The 17,518-nt window shown below is 36.4% G+C and overlaps 5 protein-coding genes across 5 annotated transcripts in view; 2 read left to right on the plus strand and 3 right to left on the minus strand.

The window, feature by feature from the left end:
* LOC110376967 (nucleolar complex protein 2 homolog) overlaps positions 1 to 17,518 on the minus strand; it is a 182,754-nt gene that overhangs the window by 635 nt on the left and 164,601 nt on the right. The window contains exons 2-6 of the mRNA XM_021335631.3: positions 2,305 to 2,457; positions 1,816 to 2,045; positions 1,536 to 1,722; positions 394 to 1,223; positions 97 to 312 (exon numbers count right to left, since the gene is read on the minus strand). Of these exons, the coding sequence (XP_021191306.3) occupies positions 97 to 312; positions 394 to 1,223; positions 1,536 to 1,722; positions 1,816 to 2,045; positions 2,305 to 2,362 (1,521 nt within the window). The 5' untranslated portion in view covers positions 2,363 to 2,457. The remainder of the gene's footprint in view (positions 1 to 96; positions 313 to 393; positions 1,224 to 1,535; positions 1,723 to 1,815; positions 2,046 to 2,304; positions 2,458 to 17,518) is intronic.
* LOC110376968 (growth hormone-inducible transmembrane protein) lies at positions 2,837 to 6,412 on the plus strand. The gene is made up of 8 exons (XM_021335632.3): positions 2,837 to 3,153; positions 3,266 to 3,466; positions 3,598 to 3,703; positions 4,158 to 4,299; positions 4,476 to 4,651; positions 4,987 to 5,147; positions 5,426 to 5,558; positions 5,887 to 6,412. Exons 2-8 carry the CDS (start codon positions 3,274 to 3,276, stop codon positions 5,972 to 5,974), a joined length of 999 nt encoding a protein of 332 aa, XP_021191307.1. The 5' UTR covers positions 2,837 to 3,153; positions 3,266 to 3,273; the 3' UTR covers positions 5,975 to 6,412.
* On the minus strand, positions 6,615 to 12,618 carry LOC110376966 (uncharacterized). The gene is made up of 7 exons (XM_021335630.3): positions 12,411 to 12,618; positions 11,885 to 12,090; positions 11,541 to 11,766; positions 10,413 to 10,594; positions 10,108 to 10,246; positions 9,857 to 9,987; positions 6,615 to 9,781 (listed from the first exon to the last, which is right to left on the minus strand). Exons 1-7 carry the CDS (start codon positions 12,450 to 12,452, stop codon positions 7,477 to 7,479), a joined length of 3,231 nt encoding a protein of 1,076 aa, XP_021191305.3. The 5' UTR covers positions 12,453 to 12,618; the 3' UTR covers positions 6,615 to 7,476.
* On the plus strand, positions 12,892 to 14,475 carry LOC110376933 (general transcription factor IIF subunit 2). The gene is made up of 4 exons (XM_021335587.3): positions 12,892 to 13,317; positions 13,433 to 13,644; positions 13,811 to 13,936; positions 14,090 to 14,475. The coding sequence occupies exons 1-4, from the start codon at positions 13,023 to 13,025 to the stop codon at positions 14,258 to 14,260; spliced, it is 804 nt and encodes a 267-aa protein (XP_021191262.2). The 5' UTR covers positions 12,892 to 13,022; the 3' UTR covers positions 14,261 to 14,475.
* On the minus strand, positions 14,614 to 17,115 carry LOC110376934 (tetraspanin-7). Its single transcript, XM_049835824.2, has 5 exons — positions 16,938 to 17,115; positions 16,395 to 16,583; positions 16,018 to 16,179; positions 15,580 to 15,708; positions 14,614 to 14,914 (listed from the first exon to the last, which is right to left on the minus strand). The coding sequence occupies exons 1-5, from the start codon at positions 17,013 to 17,015 to the stop codon at positions 14,759 to 14,761; spliced, it is 714 nt and encodes a 237-aa protein (XP_049691781.1). The 5' UTR covers positions 17,016 to 17,115; the 3' UTR covers positions 14,614 to 14,758.

The following is a 17,518-nucleotide window of genomic DNA, read 5'->3' on the forward strand; positions in this document are numbered from 1 at the left end:
TATTTTACTTCTATATAAAATAAATTTATAAAATTAGAAAGTGTTTGTATTTAGTAGTTTGCATGATTGATTTTTTTATTATTTTTAACAACATACCTGTATTACTGCTAACAGGGTTATATCTGGGAAAGCAATCGTGTGTGACTCATTAGCTGTATACTCCAACAGGAGTCCATACAGGCGTTCTATAACAGAGTCCTTGAATCCATTCTCCATCAGTTGAGACTTTGCTAGTCGAAGAATGCAGGAGAAATCTAATGGCTTCATTGAAACCTTCTTATGTTTCTTGTTGAAGTCAAATGTTGTTAAAACCTGAAAGAAAAACATTGTTTTTTTAACATTCAGTCAAAGTGACTTGCCTTCCTATTAAATAAACAGGTTTTAAATATTTACCTCAACAAGGAATGGTAAAATAGGCATGAAAGTATTGGACTCCTTTGACAGATTGATCAGAATCTCAACACAATGGAATCTCAAGGGATAATATTGATGTGTTGGCACAAGTTTGATTGTGTTGGTAGTGATCATAACCAGAGGGTAGATCAATGGCTGCAGCTGAGGTTTGTTTGAGGTGGCTCCCAATAAGTCTGCCCACAAATGCAGTGAGTTCACATACTGCCAGTTATATACAGCCTGCCTGTTTTCAATTTTTTGTACAACAATAGCATTTCTCAAGTGTATAGCCAGCTGTCTTATGTACAGAAAAACATGCTGATAAGACACATTTAAGTCTAAAGAGAACATTTCTACTAGTGATCTTCTCATGAAGTTAATTCCAGGCCAGGTGGAAGGGCTCACGAATTTGCAGTTTTTGACATAAGTCATGTACATGGCTTTCAATACTGAATCAAGTAATGTTGCCTGCTGATTCCTGGTTATCCTCAATATACATAGGAAGGCCAACACCCTCACAGTCTCTTCACCAGTACTCCAGAAATTCAACAGCTTCTTTAGAGCTTGTTTTGCTATTCTAATGAAGCAAGCAACATAGATAGCCATTTGGTGCAGATGTTTGAGAAGCACAGTCAATATATTCTCTGATGTTACTCCTCCAAGCAATTTCAGCAAATCACCAAGATATGAAATCAGGTGTGTTTTAATTTTTATGAAGTGTTTGCATTTCTGTGGATCTTTCCCAGATTGTTCCGTGCCCAGATACTTTCTTATAGCACCTGGTAGGTATAGAACACACATCTGTATGACAGCATTGAAGACAGATGATCCTGAAAACAATAAAATATTAAGTTATGACATAAAATAATACTAATGTAAATTAATTCCAACTGGCTATTGCCCATGGTATTATCTACATCCCGGACTAGTTCCCACAATTTGACATAATATAGCCTATATATTTGTGGAGAGTCCAGCTTCCTAACAGAGTATTTTCAAACCCATTTAGTAGTTTTGGAGCCCTTAGTGTACAACCAAACAAAAGAATGGTTCCTCTTTATTATGTTAGTTAAGAAGTATAGATTTCATTGTAATGATAAAGTCAATTAATTTTCTTCTATGAGAATTGACAGAGATATTACCTTCAACTTTGTATTCTCCTTCAGAGGCCCCGTCTTCACTGGTAGCCCTCAACATAGCAGCATTAAACGCCTTGATAACAGTAGTCAATGTTGTTAGTTTCACTTTGACTTCACTCTGGAGTTCAGCCTGCCACTGTGCCACCATTTTAAGGGTGATTTTACCTTGAACTGGTTTTGCATCTTCATCCTGACAAAAGTAATTATTTATTCATTAGACACATTTGTAATAATAGTAGAAGTAAAATGTTCGTCGATAATTAGGAGTAAAATGACAAAATACCTCAAAGTCACTTTCATCACTGTCCCCCCTGAGGGGACCTGGTTTGTGAACTTTTTCATCATCATCACCATCGTCCTCTCCCTTGTCGGATGCATCATCTTCCGAATCCACATCAAAATTTAATAAATTTTCATCATTCTCTTCCAAGAAGTTGTAGAAATCAGGATCTGTACTTTTTAGCTTTTTTAAGGATTCCTTGTGGGCTTCGGGGTTCAGTTCTTCTTCCGAGTCTGGAAAAATTGGTATAATGAGTGACTTAACTTTAAACACGCCGGGTATAGGTTGGAAATTGTTAATTAGTGGAGTTAATCATTGAGCAATAACTTAAATTTCTTTAAAAGGTTTTACCTAACTATCTGAAAACGAGCAGCAAGAACAACATGAAATAATATAATACATTCATGTGAATCACGTAGTTACTCCATATACTTGAAAACATAACCACGACTACATAACCATTTAAATATAAGGAAACAATATGTAACAAACCTGAACCTGAGTCTTCAGGGGCTGCCGGTGCCTGGGGTTTCTTCATTTTCTTCTTCATATTTGTAAAGTTAGGCAGGTTTTAATATATTTCACTACACCACGTGTTTTTTATTGAAATAATTCCAAGTTGTTGTGTTTCGTTCGCAACATGCTTAGGTCTATTTGACACTGACAATGACAACTACTTTGACATTGACAGCAGAATCGACAGTTGCTACTCAAGAATAATAGCGCAGCGGTATCATGGAGTCATAGCTACAGTTTCTTAAGCGTCCTCCACACTACTCGCCGGATTGGCTGAGATTGAGCGAATACGAAGAGAAGAGGCACTTATGCTTACTTCGGCCATCTTTGCCCCGCTATACTCCTTCCTCATTAGCTCAAATCTACTTTCTCGAGTATCAATATCTCTCTGCTAGAGATTGATTGACAGTATTGATAATACCAACAAAAAAAGTTGTCACTCTGAACGTGCGTAATTTAATTGATCGTCTAGAAAGCACCTTATCTTGTCGTGCCTTGTCCTGATATTCTCCAACAGATTGACAGATTTTTTTTCCAGAATAGTGAGGAACATTCTGTGAAAAGTCGCAATTTGCAGGTCGTCATCATTCTAGCAATATACGACTCACACGACCATAACATTGAAGCAGTATTATATCAATAGATTTTAGTAAGACTACGTTTGCACAATAACCGGTCACCATAAGTCAGTGTTCAACTCCACTCAGTTCATCGAAGAAAACCCTAATCAAATCAAACGCACGCAGATCACAATATTTTCACAGATTTGACATTTAATTTTTCCGAAGAAAATTAATAAAGACAAAAACAATCGGATATAAAATTGTGAGTACTCTTCTTGTTTTTATAATTAATCCAGTAAATTTAAATATGTTTTTAAATCATCGTTAACATCTTAGGTTAATTTATTTTTTGGTTTTCTCTGGTTTTTTTCTAGATTGCATCATGCTGTCGCGTATGTGCGTTGCGCGTTCTGCGTTTAACGTAGGCCATACCCTCAAGACCCCAATCCCAAAGAACTTCGTGCCCAAAAATTATGTGATCAGGAATTACGCCAGGGAACCTCGTTCCAGAGTAGCAGCTCAACAACCCACTGCCTCATTATGGGCCCGACTGATGGCTCCTGCTGGGCCCAATGGTAAGCTACTCTTTATAATAATACACTGATGTTTTTGAAATATTAACACTGTTTAGTCAGTGGGTTGTCTTAGGTTTGAATAATTGCTGCATGGTTGACTCCATTATTTTATGAATGAATATTATTTTCAGCATTCAGCCTAGGAAAAGGTGCACTGGCAGGAGCTAGTGCCATGAGCTTAGCAGCACTCTGTTACTATGGCTCTGGGGTGAAGCCGGGAGTGTGCACAGAAGCACAGTAAGTTATTTACATCTATCTAGGGTTACATAAATTTCACAATATATTAGGTCCTTATTATTTTCTATCAGGATTATAATAGTCAGTCAGCTTCTTTATAGAGTTTGTCTCTGTAAGAAAACTGATTGTACTGTTTCTGATCCCAGAGATCTTGAAAACTGTTGGATTTTCATATATTTTCACCTTAGTCATGATTTTGACCTTGCTAATGAAGAAACCTTCCTTCCGCCCTTCTTTATTAATTTACACTCAATAGAGATGATAATAACATTGATAAATAAGATTGATGTACCTGATTGTTTATATCACTTTGCATACTGTAATGTACATAAGGATTCTAATTTTAGAGTCTATGTAAACAATCAACATTTTATATTCTGCTGGGTAACTGAATTTTGGCAGGGTATTCAGATATTTAATACTGTTATGAAAATTAAGCCTTTTTTATTTTCAGCCTTTGGCCAAAGTATGTTAAAGATCGCATTAAGGCAACATATGGATATATCGCTGGTTCCATTGCATTGACTGCGGGCAGTGCTTACACAGTATTTAGGACACCTGCATTGCTGAACTTAGTAGCGAGAAATGGTTGGATGGTAAGTCAACATAAACATTTTGATTAATCATTTCTTGGCATACTTTACTACTCAATGATTAATTGCTGTTGATAAATTCCCAAATAAAATGATGAAATACTTTTTTTTGCTGTGTAACTTTTTTTGTTGACAATTTATTTGGATTTTTATTTATATCTATATGTTCTCAATTTCAGTCAATCATAGTAACACTAGGCTTGATGATTGGCTCTGGCATGGTGGTTCGAGGCATGGACTACACCCCTGGCTTTGGTGCTAAGCAGTTAGCCTGGATGGTGCACACTGGCATCATGGGCGCTGTGATTGCACCTATGTGCTTCCTTGGAGGTGCCGTACTGACTCGGGCTGCTTGGTAATATTTCATGATGTGCTTTTCAACAGCTAGTTAAATATGTTATTGTTACTGAAAAAGATTGAATAATATAATATCCTTGACAATTTACAATCCTGTGAGATAGATTGTGTATCTAATGATGTTTACAATTCATTTCATGCTAGTTTGTCCCCTATTAATCGCACTTGTTTATTCAACAGACTTCTATTTTGAAAAGAGTGTTTATTGAGTTTCTTGCTGGTTTTTCTCCATAAGTCCAACTCCTTAGAACAGACCCTTAGCTTTGTCCTTTCCTAAGAACCTGTAATAGTTCTGTATGAAACAAAAACCTTTGACTATAAATGATTGCACAGGTACACAGCGGGTGTAGTGGGCGGGCTGAGCACGATAGCGATCTGCGCTCCGTCGGGCGAGTTCCTGAACATGCGCGCTCCGCTGGCGATGGGGCTGGGCGCCGTGTTCGCCGCCTCGCTCGCCAGCATGTTCGTGCCACAGACTACCGCACTCGGTGCAGGTAATATACGACCTCTTGTTTCATACTTTTCTATCTGACTTCACTGAACTTAGAGATATTCTCTAAAGAGGAAAACAATTACCTCATAACAGACAGAAGTTCCGGATAGAGAGCTTATTGATTGATCCTGTCAGTGACAGTCACATATCTGAAATTCTTTAAATTGTTCCTTTCGTCTAAATACTTGTTACACCTATGTAAAGATTTTTATAACATAAGAACACATGTACGCCATGAACTGGATTGATGTAACAATATGTGTAATTGTTTCATTTCAGGATTATATTCACTGAGTTTGTACGGTGGTCTGATTGTATTCGGTGGATTCCTGTTATACGATACGCAAGCTATTGTCAAACGCGCTGAGCTGCACCCTATGTATGGATTAAAGCCTTATGACCCGATAAACTCGTAAGTTGTCGTTATTTTCATTCATTTGATATAATATTTAGGTAGCTGTTTAACTTAATTAGTAGTTATCAGAAAAATTTACTCTGTATTGTTTACAGTTTAGAGCAAGTACGAATATTGTTGTGTATCTGATAAAGAATTCAATCTGCAATGCTATTTATCATTACGATAAGAGCTTATCACAAAAAAATGCACTCTCATCTGCCTAGCCTTATTTCAACTAAGCACTTTAATTCATGTGTGATAAACTCGCATAAAGATAACTAGTATTAAACTCGTAAAAAGCATTCTGTAAACAAAATATAATTTGTTTATTGTTTTGTTACAGAGCTATTTCGGTATACTTGGACATCATAAACATCTTCATGCGCATTGCCATCATTCTGTCCGGAGGCGGCGGCAACAAGAGGAAGTAAACGATATACGAAACCAGTTTAGTGATTGATGTCTTTATTTGCTGTATAAAAATCGAACAAAATAAAATTGGTTGTCGACAGCAGAAAAAAATCGACGGACAAAGGGAAGAATGTGATATTGTTGGGTACTTTTAGTTTTGTAGCAGTTTAAAATTTATAGTCACATGCTTGTTAACATACTTAAAGCATTATAAAATATAACTAAAAAAACACAAGTTCAGAATGTAACACTAAGATAATTTGATATTAAAATTACCTTAAAAAGATTGAACTTGTGCCATTATTGTATACCACGTTGTAGTAAACGTCAAACTTGGTAAATCACGAATTCAGATTAAAGCATAAAGTATGGTTTTACATTATTCCTACTGAATGCACAATAGTTTCGACCTGTAGAAGTGTATTAATTTATTTAATAGAGTTCTCAGTACCATCCTAGACACGTATTTTATTTGTTTTGTACCCTGATAATACAAGAAGTATCAACGGCGACATCAAATCTTGAAAAGAAAACTGTATAACTACAGTGGAAAGGAAGTTAGAAAGTACCTATACATTTTTTGCAACGATATTTGTGGAAAATATACAACACCATAGCGGCGTAAATAAAATATAGGTTGCGAAAAATAATACAAATATGCGTTTTAAACTGCTTGTTTATTTACATTTTTAAATTGCAGCATTTTACAGTCAGTATTCAATTAATATGGAATATGCATTTGAGTTTAATGAAATATATTTTATAAGTACAGATATAAATGCATAGGCCAGCAAGCAAGTTTTCGGAAGAGCATTTGCTTCTGAAGAAGGACTAGAATTGTGTCATAATATCCAATTCGATTAGAAGTATACAATAAAAATAATACTTTTAGGATCATAAATTATTTAACTATAACATTATAAATATCGTGGAATGCAATTAAACATAGAGTTATAGTATAACGCAAAAGCTTTTGTTTATTGTCGTAAAGTACATAATAATAAAAATAAAATATCACAATTATTTATCAAATAAAGGCTCTTTGGAATTATCATTAAATTATGTGAGACTAAAAACTACAGATTCGATAATAATATTGCTGCCCTTGTTATATTACTCGTATTATGCAGGTTGAAATCATTTTAAATGCACAAAATTCATAATTATTTTGGCAGGGAATATATGAAATAGATATTCAAAAGGACAATTTAGAGTTAAGACTTACTCATAATTTAATTGGGCTTATTGAATTTAAAATATTTGAAATTTTGACTTTTATCATAGTGATGTTATTTTATAGTGGTCCAACTATATTAATTTTTCTACTGGTTTTTATAATAAAGCTGGTCAAGTGAATGAAGATTTCTTCGAAAATATTTTACAGAACATTGGGATTATATAGGTTGTTACTAACAAAGTAAGACTTATCCTACTGGTGTTTTAATACATACATATACTATAATGACCAAAATTATACCTTATGAGCAATACAATTATTACAAGAGATCGTCCCATTCTTAAATTAAGTAGTTATATCGCCAGTCTTATGTGCTTGTTGTTTCAAGTAGATAGCGTACATTTGTCGCGCCTGGTTCAGTACCCTGTTTACGTTGTGTTTACGAACCATTTTGTCAAAATGCATCGCCAGCTCGTTATAGTCCATGCGGTTTCGCATTATGTAGTCCCTGTGTTGTAGTAACACAGTTAAACAAAGGAACATCAAAAATGGGTTCCCACCTCCAAACACGGCAGGCGGTGGAAGGCTGCTTATACTAGTTTTCACTGAACCTTCGCTGGTTACAGAAGAAACGCTAGCAGTCTTCTGAATTGGAGGCTTGAACACCTCATACTTTTTCTGGAAGTTATTGATGGTAGATGCAACACTGTGCAGATTAGTTTGTTTGGCATTGAGAAGGGATTCGCAGTTCTTTTTAGCGTTTTCTAGTTCTTGCGACATACTTGAGAAGAACTTTTGTGATCTTGACGCATTGGTACTGTGTGGTTGGTTATTTTTTATAGATTCTAGATTTGTTGATTCACCAACATCCTTATCAGAAGATTCTGATCCACTGGAGTGTGTGTTCGACGTTTTTGTGTCTCGATACAAGTCTTGGGGCTCTAATGACTGGTTTTTCCTCAACAATCTTATGGGTGTGATGGACTTTTTACCGGAATGCTCCTCAATTATTTCTCCTGTGTCTCCATCGAAATCGAGGTCGGCTTGTTCGTCAGGAGTCTGCGGGCAGCTCGCTGTCGTTCGTGTCGTTGGGGTATTCCTGTGTAGAGGATTTTCCCATAAATAAATATCTTCAGCACTTCTGGCATTCGACCTAACAGTTTCCAGCAAAGGAGACTTTTTTACGGTTTCTAATAATTGTGGTCGTGCTTCTATTGTAGCGACTTTAACGTCTTGTTTAATCTCAGTACAATCGTGTGTAGGTTTGTCGTCAGTGCTAGTTGAGTCCGAGGGAGAGTCGTACATCATGCTACATCTATTTATGTACGAAGGGCCAAAAACTTGCCGATCCAAATGTTCTAATTCAAGTCTTAATTCTCTAGTCATAGAAGTTGTCATGGGATAGTACTCTTGCGAGTCATCAGGACTGCTGCCTTCAGTTGCATCAGAATATATATTTTTACTCAATTTACTAGTTTTGTCTGTTTTTGAGTTATGAACACTGACGTCGTCAACAGATGTTTTAGTGAGAGTTATTCTGGGACATTCCTTGGAACTTCTCTCTATTACCGAATGTGTCCTTTGCAACTTCTCTTGTGTGACTGCGCCTACTTTACTTCCTGTCGCAAAATTAAGAAATTCGTTCAAATTTTTGATCATTTTTACTTTTGGTTTACTGGTGGAGTCTATGCTAACAGATTCAGAGTCCAGTTTGTCAAGAGAAGAAAAGAACTTGTTGTTATGTACGGATATCTTATCTCGTAATAATCGTATTTGGTTCCCTAGAGGCGTCTCCTTGACGTCGCCGTGTCCAGTCCCGTTCATAAGGTTGCCAGTACTTGACCACGCGGTGTTGTGTGCGTCTTGTGTCGCCGGACATTTCTCGTGTTCTGGAACACTCTTCATACTTCGTCTATTGTGCACTTTTCCATCTTTTGGAGACAGATTGTTTTCTTTATTCTTTTCTGTGTCATACCTATCTAGTTTCGATTTCTGCATTTGTAATGTGGCATCGTCTAAACTTTGAAATTCCTTTGCATGCCGAAGAGAAGCATTGGGGACTACTTTGCGTGTTACGTTTTCGTCTAAGCTGTGATTCATTTGCTTGCAGGTGGCAAGCTTAGGCGCTTTCACGTTAGCGAGACTGAAGCTTGAGCTCTGTCGTCTGATAGCGCAAACCTTAGTGTACGCATTCTCTCTGGGTGCTTTTATCAAGGGACTTAAAGGAGGCGGGTCATCGTCTATTTCCATCGCGGGATCAAATTCTTTTTCTTTAAGACATAATTCTGCTGTCGGAGTTTTTTGGGGCAAGGATGCCCACAAGACCTCAAGCATTCGCAAAGCATCGTCAAAGGCGAATTCTCGTTTCATTTCTAAGAGTAGCCATCTATAGCAGAATAGTAAGTCGTCAGCCTGTTGTGATTTTAAGTAGTTGTAGAAATCTGGATCGTAAACTTGCAGGGATTCGGTTAGGTGAGTGAATTTGACGGTCATGGCTTCTCCGTCTAATAAGAAGTTGGGGTACAAGCGAGTCATGAGCGCACACAGACATATGTAGGCATGCGCCTCGTCACCCATCGTCACAAGCAACGGCGATGCTAGGTCAGACATACCTTGACAATAACTTACTGTAGGATGGTTCAGGGCGTACCTGTGAACAACACATTTTCAAGTAACAAATCGCTCTGAACTAACATAACCGACATAATTCGTGTACACAACTTACGTAGTCAGTATGTTGAAGAGGGAAGCTATGTTTTGGTTGTCATCACTGCCGGCGTAGAAGTTGTGATGTCTGTCAGTTCTTAGTACATCTTTACGAACCATTCCAGTTACGTAAGCTAAGTCAGCATTTACCTATAATCATGAAATACAAAACATATTATAATAGAGGGTAAACCCATAAAGGTATTGCTATTTATGTCAGTGTATTGTGATTGTATGAGTGTAAGTGAGAGGAATTTGTGTTCTATTTACCATTCCTTTTTGTATGCAGTCTTTCCACCTCGTTCTGAGAGCGTAATATTCGTTCGCTTTTCGTTTGATATAGTCCATCCTCTCTTTGCCAGTCATGCCGTCAGGATATACATTGAGAATATGCTTCCAAACAACTTTTCTGTAACAAATTACGCATTATTTTTATTTTCTTGATGCCAATGAGGTTTTTTGTAGTAAAATTCTCAGGAGAGAAAAAAATATGGGGCTTCCAGTGTGATCTAACAGTTATAAAAATATTTTGTTCACAATCGAACCTGTTTGTGTAAAAAATGTTTCATACAAACCTGAGACTGGGGTCAATGCCTCCACAATATATGACTTCCCTCAGCTTGGAGGTGTTAGTGATCTGTCCGACAGCATCAAGGAACGCTCTAAACTCAATGTCACTCAGTGGAGGCCGGGGTGCGTTGTTGGGGTCATCGTACAGATTCAAAGCTCTTGTCACCATGTTGAATGTTTTTTCAACCTGACAACAAAATATTGTATCAAATAGGCAACTAGAAAATTAAAGCACCAAAATTCTGCTTAATGTATTCATCAATTTCACAGAATTCTACTATTAGGAGAAATCCTCCTAAGAACTTGTTTATGTGCTACCCCTACAGTATACGCTTATACAGGGTTACTGGTAAGTAGACCGCATCCTTTCATGAGGTGGTAGTATAGGTCAATACGGACAAATTGATTATCTTGAAACGGGTTAACTTTTGTCCAGTGTATGCCATGGTCAAATTTGTCCGTATTGACCTATACTATCACCTCCTGAAAGGATGCGGTCTACTTACCAGTAACCCTGTATACTTACCCTATGTACTCCCTCATGTATTGAATGAATGGGAATGTATTTGAATTTTCAACCATATAGAATGGATTGTGCATACAACCTTTTTTGAGGGCTAGATCTGCTTGTGCCTGCAGAACAATTTTTATGCAAGTAGTCTTAATTTTAGTTGCAGCTGCCTTTCCTTTCTTTCTTTCTCCTTTTTTTTTGCAAAAGTTCTACATTATTTCTTATGACATTAATGTTTCTGACAAAAGTTAGCATATTTAAAATGTTACTTTAGTCTTTCTATTTTTTCTCCATTTTAGGTGCTAGTGATAATACTACCCACAGGCTAATAGATATCATTCAGGATACAACACATTATCATCCATCCTTCAATTTAATAAACTGTTAATAACTGCATTAGACAGACAGGCATTTAGTTTCTAAAATAACATTTATGTTTGTAAACATCCTATCTAGTTTATTGTTCCTATGAGTAAACAATTTGCAACAAGAATCCAGCAAGCATTTCAATCTGATTATTTCCATTAAAATTAATAGTAAATGTAATAAAATAGCCATATTAAAAGTACATAAAATGGGTACATTACAATGGTAGTAATTAAAAACTACATCATTTACGTACCTGGTTCATGATCATTCCTTGGAAGCCAGTCTGTATTTCTTGTTTCTCAGTCTGATGCTGTGCCGGAGCAACAGTAGGCTGTTCCTTATAATTCTGGTTGACCATGGGAGCTGAGGGGCTCACACTTGGTGGCTCCCAGTCCTCGGAGGCTTCCGCAAACGGTCTCATGTCCACTTTTAGCTGCACACATGGCTCTGATCTTTGAGTGAGGGCTATATTATGTGCCCTGAAATTTATGGAGAAATATTTTGAGTTTTTTGGTCACAATATTGTTATTATTGCACTTGTGACATTCTGCATAGCTAGCTCTATCAAAATTAGTTAAATAGGCAAATATAACTTACTTGAGAAAAGCAGCATCCAGGTCCCAGTCAGACAGGAGGGGTAAGTAGACCTCCTGTCCATAATCATCAGCTGTTCGGTAACAGAGTGTGAAATCTGACTTGATATCAAATGCTTTCACCAAAATGCTTTGTAACACTTCCAGAGAAGTTATCTGAGGGTCGACTGAGAACTTCCTGAGCTCAGGCTGCAGCTTCCCCTCACATTTCTGAAAAATATTACAAACATACTTCATCCCTGAATTTTACTGCTTTCATAAAGCAATTTATTCTAAGAGTAACTAAGTAACGGTGCCTTACTTTAATTAAAACTTTCATTATTTTGTTCCAAACAATGGGTTCCTCTGACATACTTTTACCAGTGGAATTTCCAGATATTGATTACTGATAGTCAAGTTAATAACAACATAGAATTTGTCTATGTTGTATAGCATGAATTACCATGTATATTTAAATTAGAAACAATATTGAAACAAGCAGATGCTTCACATTTAATTTATAAAAAGTAATTGACCAACACAATACGAACCTTGACTTTCACTCTTACTGCCTCTTTACTGTACCCAAACATGATTTCACATTACTTTATTACGAAAGCGAAAAATATAATTACGAAATGCTGTAATGAGTGTACAACATCTTGGACAGAAACACAGAAATCTAACTAAAATAAAACACTTTTACAAAAAATCATATCGACAAATCTGACAGGAGTGGCATTTACGATTGACTGATTGACATTTACGTTTTTAGTATTGTTGTAGCTATGAAAAAGAATTTAATACAATTTTAAAGAAATAAAATGACATATAACTTACACGAAAACCGCAATATATCAATCAACCCTGAATATTGAAAAATACTTACTTCCATAAATCATCTGAAATAATTATCCTTTGCCTAGCCTTTTTCACATTTGTATTGACCAGTGTTGCTGTCTGTTTTTAAGTGTCTGTAGTCGATTTCAATAAACGTCAAACGTCAGTGTCATGTCACATGGATGAGTGTCAAGAAATCTGAACTGAACTGAGGTGATCAGGTGAAGGAATATCAAATCGTCTTACAATTTTGTATTTCACAACAATTACTTAAATCATTATAATTTATAATAAATCATTAGCAGAAAATTTAATCAAGCAAAATGACAACGCCGACTATAGACCGCGAATTGGACTTATCAAATACTGGTCGAGGTGTTTGGCTCGTAAAAGTTCCTAAATATATAGCGAACAAATGGGAAAAAGCACCAGGGAATATCGAAGTGGGGAAGTTAAAGATCTCACGAGCGCCAGGACAGAGAGCTCAAGTACAGTTATCATTATCAGAAGCTGTTCTTTGTCTCAAGGAGCCAGGTGAACAGAACATACCAAAAGAACATCGTCTTGACGTGTCCAATGTTACGAGACAATCTCTAGGAGTCTTCTCACATGCAATTCGTACGTATATTTTGATAAAACCATGTAAATACATAAACATGACAAATCTTATTATAGGATAGTTAAGATCTTCAATAAAAAATATGTTTTTAAACTTCATGACGTATTATTTCAGCTTCCAACACAGATGCAGTGGTACCTGAGACAGAGAAGCTTTACATGGAAGGTAGAATTGTACAGAAACTGGAATGTAGGCCATATGCTGACAATACTTACTACAAGTTGAAATCTGAGTCTATAAGAAAGGCATCTATGCCTCAGCGACAGGTGCAGCAGCTAGACAGGATAGTGCAGAACTTCAAGCCTATTTCTGACCATAAACACAATGTAAGACCTTATTTTTACATTAAAATTGAATGTTTTACTGTTTATATAAGATGTGAAGGAAGACCACACTATATTTTGGGTATATTACCAATGCTTGCCCACGTTTTTCCAATTTTAAATAAGCCTTCAAAATTGTATGTCTTTGAAAATATGTGGTTGGTTTTAGATTGACTACATGAAGAAGAAAACTGCAGAAGGAAAGAAAGCAAGAGATGACAAGGAGGCAGTTCTCAACATGCTGTTTGCTGCATTTGAAAAACATCAGTATTACAATATTAAAGACTTGCAAAAGGTTTGTTGTAACTTGGCAATATACAATCATCTTTTAAGGAATTTTGTTTTTTACTTAGCTCAGTTTATCTGACATGATGTTTATTGTATTGAGGTTAAAAGTATGTACAATATGGAAAACATGTGATTTTGATAATTTTTTTTTTTCTTTTAGATTACAAGACAGCCCATTGTATACTTAAAGGAGATATTAAAAGAAGTATGCAATTATAACCTAAAGAATCCTCACAAGAACATGTGGGAGCTGAAGCCAGAGTACAGACATTACAAGCAGGAACAAGCCGCAGAGGCCAAGGATGACAAGAACAGCTCCGACAGTGACTAACTGTACTAACACTAGCTCAATTTGTAGTTACCATTATTGTTACAACTGCAGTAAGCACACATTATTATGTTTCATGTTTGTTCCTAGTTAGTTCGGATACAGATCAATTTGCTCTAATTTGTCATGAACTATTCAAGTGTACATAATTATCATAAGACTGTTTATGCTGATAGTAATATAAGATTATCAGAAAATAAATATTTTCCTATTGAAAATTTCTGCCTTTTTAATTTTATGATAACAATAAAACAACAATTTGCCTTGCTTCAAGTTTAATAACATTCAAAAATCGATTATGCTTAAAATATTTGTAAAGATTTCAATTGATTTTAAATACAATATTAAATTTGTAAACATAAATTCTAATAAATATTTAATTTATATAATTTGAAATATTAATAAATGCAATTTGTCCAACATGGATAGCGTCAGTCAAGAAGAGATTAGAAAATTCAGATTCGCGTAGAACAAGCCGTAATGGTCGAGTACGGAGAGTCGTTAGTTGACTACGTCGTATTTAGATTTCTTGATGTAACTGGCTAGGAAGCACGACAGTAATGTGCCGACCAGTGGGAGGAGCGCAGTCCCGATGGCGATGCCCACCACTAGGTCGATGTTGTTTTCCAAGTATTCCGAGATCACCGCATAACAGCCCTGACACACAAAGTATTATAAACAACACATTAGGAATAGAAAACATTAGCTCTTTGCCAGCGTTTTTGCATGCATATAGACTACAGTTTAATACGCACTGACTGACGGTGCGGGAAAACATCGTGGAGAAATTGCTAATGGAAAAGTAGTGTAGGCAGGTAGGTACTGCTTATAGCACAGAATCTCTGTCATGATAGATGAGTTAATATTGAATACAAAAACCAGAAACCATTCAAGGCCTCTACTTAGGTAATTATACGAAAGCACGATGCTATTTATTTGGAACTAGGATTTCCGATCTATTTCGATAGACACGTTAAATTTGTGGATTCCGGCTTCTTTTCTCTTGCTCTATTTGTGGAAGCCGTAACTGGTAATCAGAAGGCTATTCCGATTTGCCTAGCCTTTTTTCCATCATAGTTGGAAAAAAGGCTACGCAAATCATATCAAGCTAGGTTTACGGGATATTAGGTGCAAGGCTTCCTATCGAAACAGGAATATTTCAAGGCGTGCAAAAAAAAAACATAAATTTCGTCTCAATTTGGTCAAAAACATATCTTACCTATGTTGCATATATTACATACCTACCTACTTTACTAGTTACTATATCAAACTACAGTTAGCTACTTCATGTCACAATAAAATATGTTCAAACATAAACTCACTTGTTGGAAGACATCGCTGTAATTAGCCGTGATGCAGTCGTTCGGGTCGAGGCAGCATGAGATAGGGATCACCTTTTGTGGTGACAGTCTTATCCAGTCCGTGTAGTTAGATACGCCACAGCAACGCAACTGTGAACGCGTGCGGAATTGTTAATTAGCCGCGGAATACGAGAGAGACGCAATTAACTAGGGATGAGGAGAGAGGTGGGGCAAAACTAACTGTAGGGATTAAGTAATGTCACTTTAAAAGTAGAATAAGTGCGGCTATAAATTATCTTACTGTTGCTGTACCTACTGATGTCTTGAAGTTTGTCTGATTTGAATTGATAGAAGTTAACTAAGTAATTGGATGGTTGGCATTAATTTAATTTTCAGGCATAGGTAACAAGTTAGGAATCTAGACGAAGTTTTATGACCGCATTGCTATTTAACACTCACGTTCTTTTGTGCGAAATCAAAGTTAGCTTTGTGCGGATAGTTGTTGGTGATAGTCTGAGTGAGGCCGTCGTGGAGGCTCTTGGCAAAGGTGTCCCGGTAGCACGCGGCGGCAGCACCCACTCCTGCATCCATCATGAAGATACATGCCAGGAAACCGCCATACTGGAAGTCAGATATTTGCATACGTTTTTACAGAGCTCTTTGGAATTTTTATTAGCCGCTATTAAAACAGCTACTTTTTGAAGCATTAATATAAACCCTTCCTTCATACCTACCTGATGTTTAAAGAAATAAACTACTTAGGCAAATGTCACTGATTGAGAAATTAAGCAGAGGAGAAAGACAATTAACGTTAGTTTAAGTTAGACTTAACTCACAATATAAAGTAGAACCGGTTGGCCCTTGATGATGCAGGAGAAGGCGATGGAGCTAACGAGGACGATGAGGCAGGCGATGCCAATCAGCACGTGGGGAGCAGTGCCAGAGAACTCTGGCGACAGTTCCATGTACTTGTGCAGATCGAACTCGGCCCATAGTCCCACTAACAGGAGCAACAAACCTGTGAACTGAGAGACATGTTTCGTCAAGCAAAACTTGTCCGATTAAATATTTCATGCACGTTCTGATTTCACTTTGAATTTCTATAGAAAGAAGTAGCGACTACTCGTTGTTTTTAGATTTGTTTTAGATAACGTGATAGTCTTCTGTCCGTTTATAAACTCCTAAACAAATGAAAGAACTGGCTATGGATTTACTAACAGCTGTGAGCTATTTTCTGAAATATTAGGCACCCAAAATTTAAAGGCGATGAATGAGGAGAGGCTTATTTAAAAACATCGTATTTTATAATATCATATAAGCAAGTGTTCTTATTTGTTATTTAAAATTAAATATTGAACATAAGGAAATAAAAAGCTCACCCAGAATACGACGTTGAAAACGAAAAGGAATGTTTTCAAGCAGGCTATAACCGCTACATTCTTGAATTGGTTACCCATTTTCTACTTGTTTTTGAGCATTTAATTCACAATTTCTTCTTTGTTTGTTTATCCATATGTTGCCTCGTAGATGTCCCGACTCCCAATGAATGTCAGAGGGGAGCAATGTACGCATGCGCGGAAATTATCGGCGTCCAGGTCTTGTTAGTAAATATTAGGGAGTTTGCAGAGCAGTAGTTAAGTGCACGACATAGATTTTGCAGACGTGCGTAGGGAGGTCCCTCTTTCCAATTAATTTTATTAAATAGACAGCAATTTGTAATGCATCTTGCTTTGATTAATTTTAAAATTCAAAATCAATCTTTTTTCCTAAATTTGGGTTAGATATACTAATTAGGTATCATTTTAATTAGGTAAGTAGATAAACGATACGTACCGAGATGTAAGTCCCAAGGACGTTATCCCTCACACGAAGCTTTGCGGCTGACCCCAAAGTTAGAAAGAAAACTAAGCTCGAGCTTAACTTGTATTTTCACAATAGGTTTATTTATGTTAATATTATA

This window comes from Helicoverpa armigera, chromosome 6, assembly GCF_030705265.1.
Source record: "Helicoverpa armigera isolate CAAS_96S chromosome 6, ASM3070526v1, whole genome shotgun sequence".
Taxonomy (NCBI): domain Eukaryota; kingdom Metazoa; phylum Arthropoda; class Insecta; order Lepidoptera; family Noctuidae; genus Helicoverpa; species Helicoverpa armigera.

Bases quoted from the DNA above. Each gene is read 5' to 3' on its own strand.
- LOC110376966 (XM_021335630.3), bottom strand. From the start codon at position 12,452: ATGTTTGGGTACAGTAAAGAGGCAGTAAGAGTGAAAGTCAAG. The intron at 9,988-10,107 runs GTAAATAGAACA...TCATGATTATAG, and splicing joins ACTGCATACAAAAAGGAATG to GTAAATGCTGACTTAGCTTA. The intron at 9,782-9,856 runs GTAAGTTGTGTA...TGTTGTTCACAG, and splicing joins CTCTTCAACATACTGACTAC to GTACGCCCTGAACCATCCTA.
- LOC110376933 (XM_021335587.3), top strand. From the start codon at position 13,023: ATGACAACGCCGACTATAGACCGCGAATTGGACTTATCAAATACTGGT. The intron at 13,645-13,810 runs GTAAGACCTTAT...GGTTGGTTTTAG, and splicing joins TTTCTGACCATAAACACAAT to ATTGACTACATGAAGAAGAA. The intron at 13,937-14,089 runs GTTTGTTGTAAC...TTTTTCTTTTAG, and splicing joins ATATTAAAGACTTGCAAAAG to ATTACAAGACAGCCCATTGT.
- LOC110376968 (XM_021335632.3), top strand. From the start codon at position 3,274: ATGCTGTCGCGTATGTGCGTTGCGCGTTCTGCGTTTAACGTAGGCCAT. The intron at 4,652-4,986 runs GTAATATTTCAT...ATGATTGCACAG, and splicing joins GTACTGACTCGGGCTGCTTG to GTACACAGCGGGTGTAGTGG. The intron at 5,148-5,425 runs GTAATATACGAC...GTTTCATTTCAG, and splicing joins GACTACCGCACTCGGTGCAG to GATTATATTCACTGAGTTTG.
- LOC110376934 (XM_049835824.2), bottom strand. From the start codon at position 17,015: ATGGGTAACCAATTCAAGAATGTAGCGGTTATAGCCTGCTTGAAAACA. The intron at 16,180-16,394 runs GTGAGTTAAGTC...TCTGACTTCCAG, and splicing joins AACCGGTTCTACTTTATATT to TATGGCGGTTTCCTGGCATG. The intron at 15,709-16,017 runs GTGAGTGTTAAA...ACGCGTTCACAG, and splicing joins TTGATTTCGCACAAAAGAAC to TTGCGTTGCTGTGGCGTATC.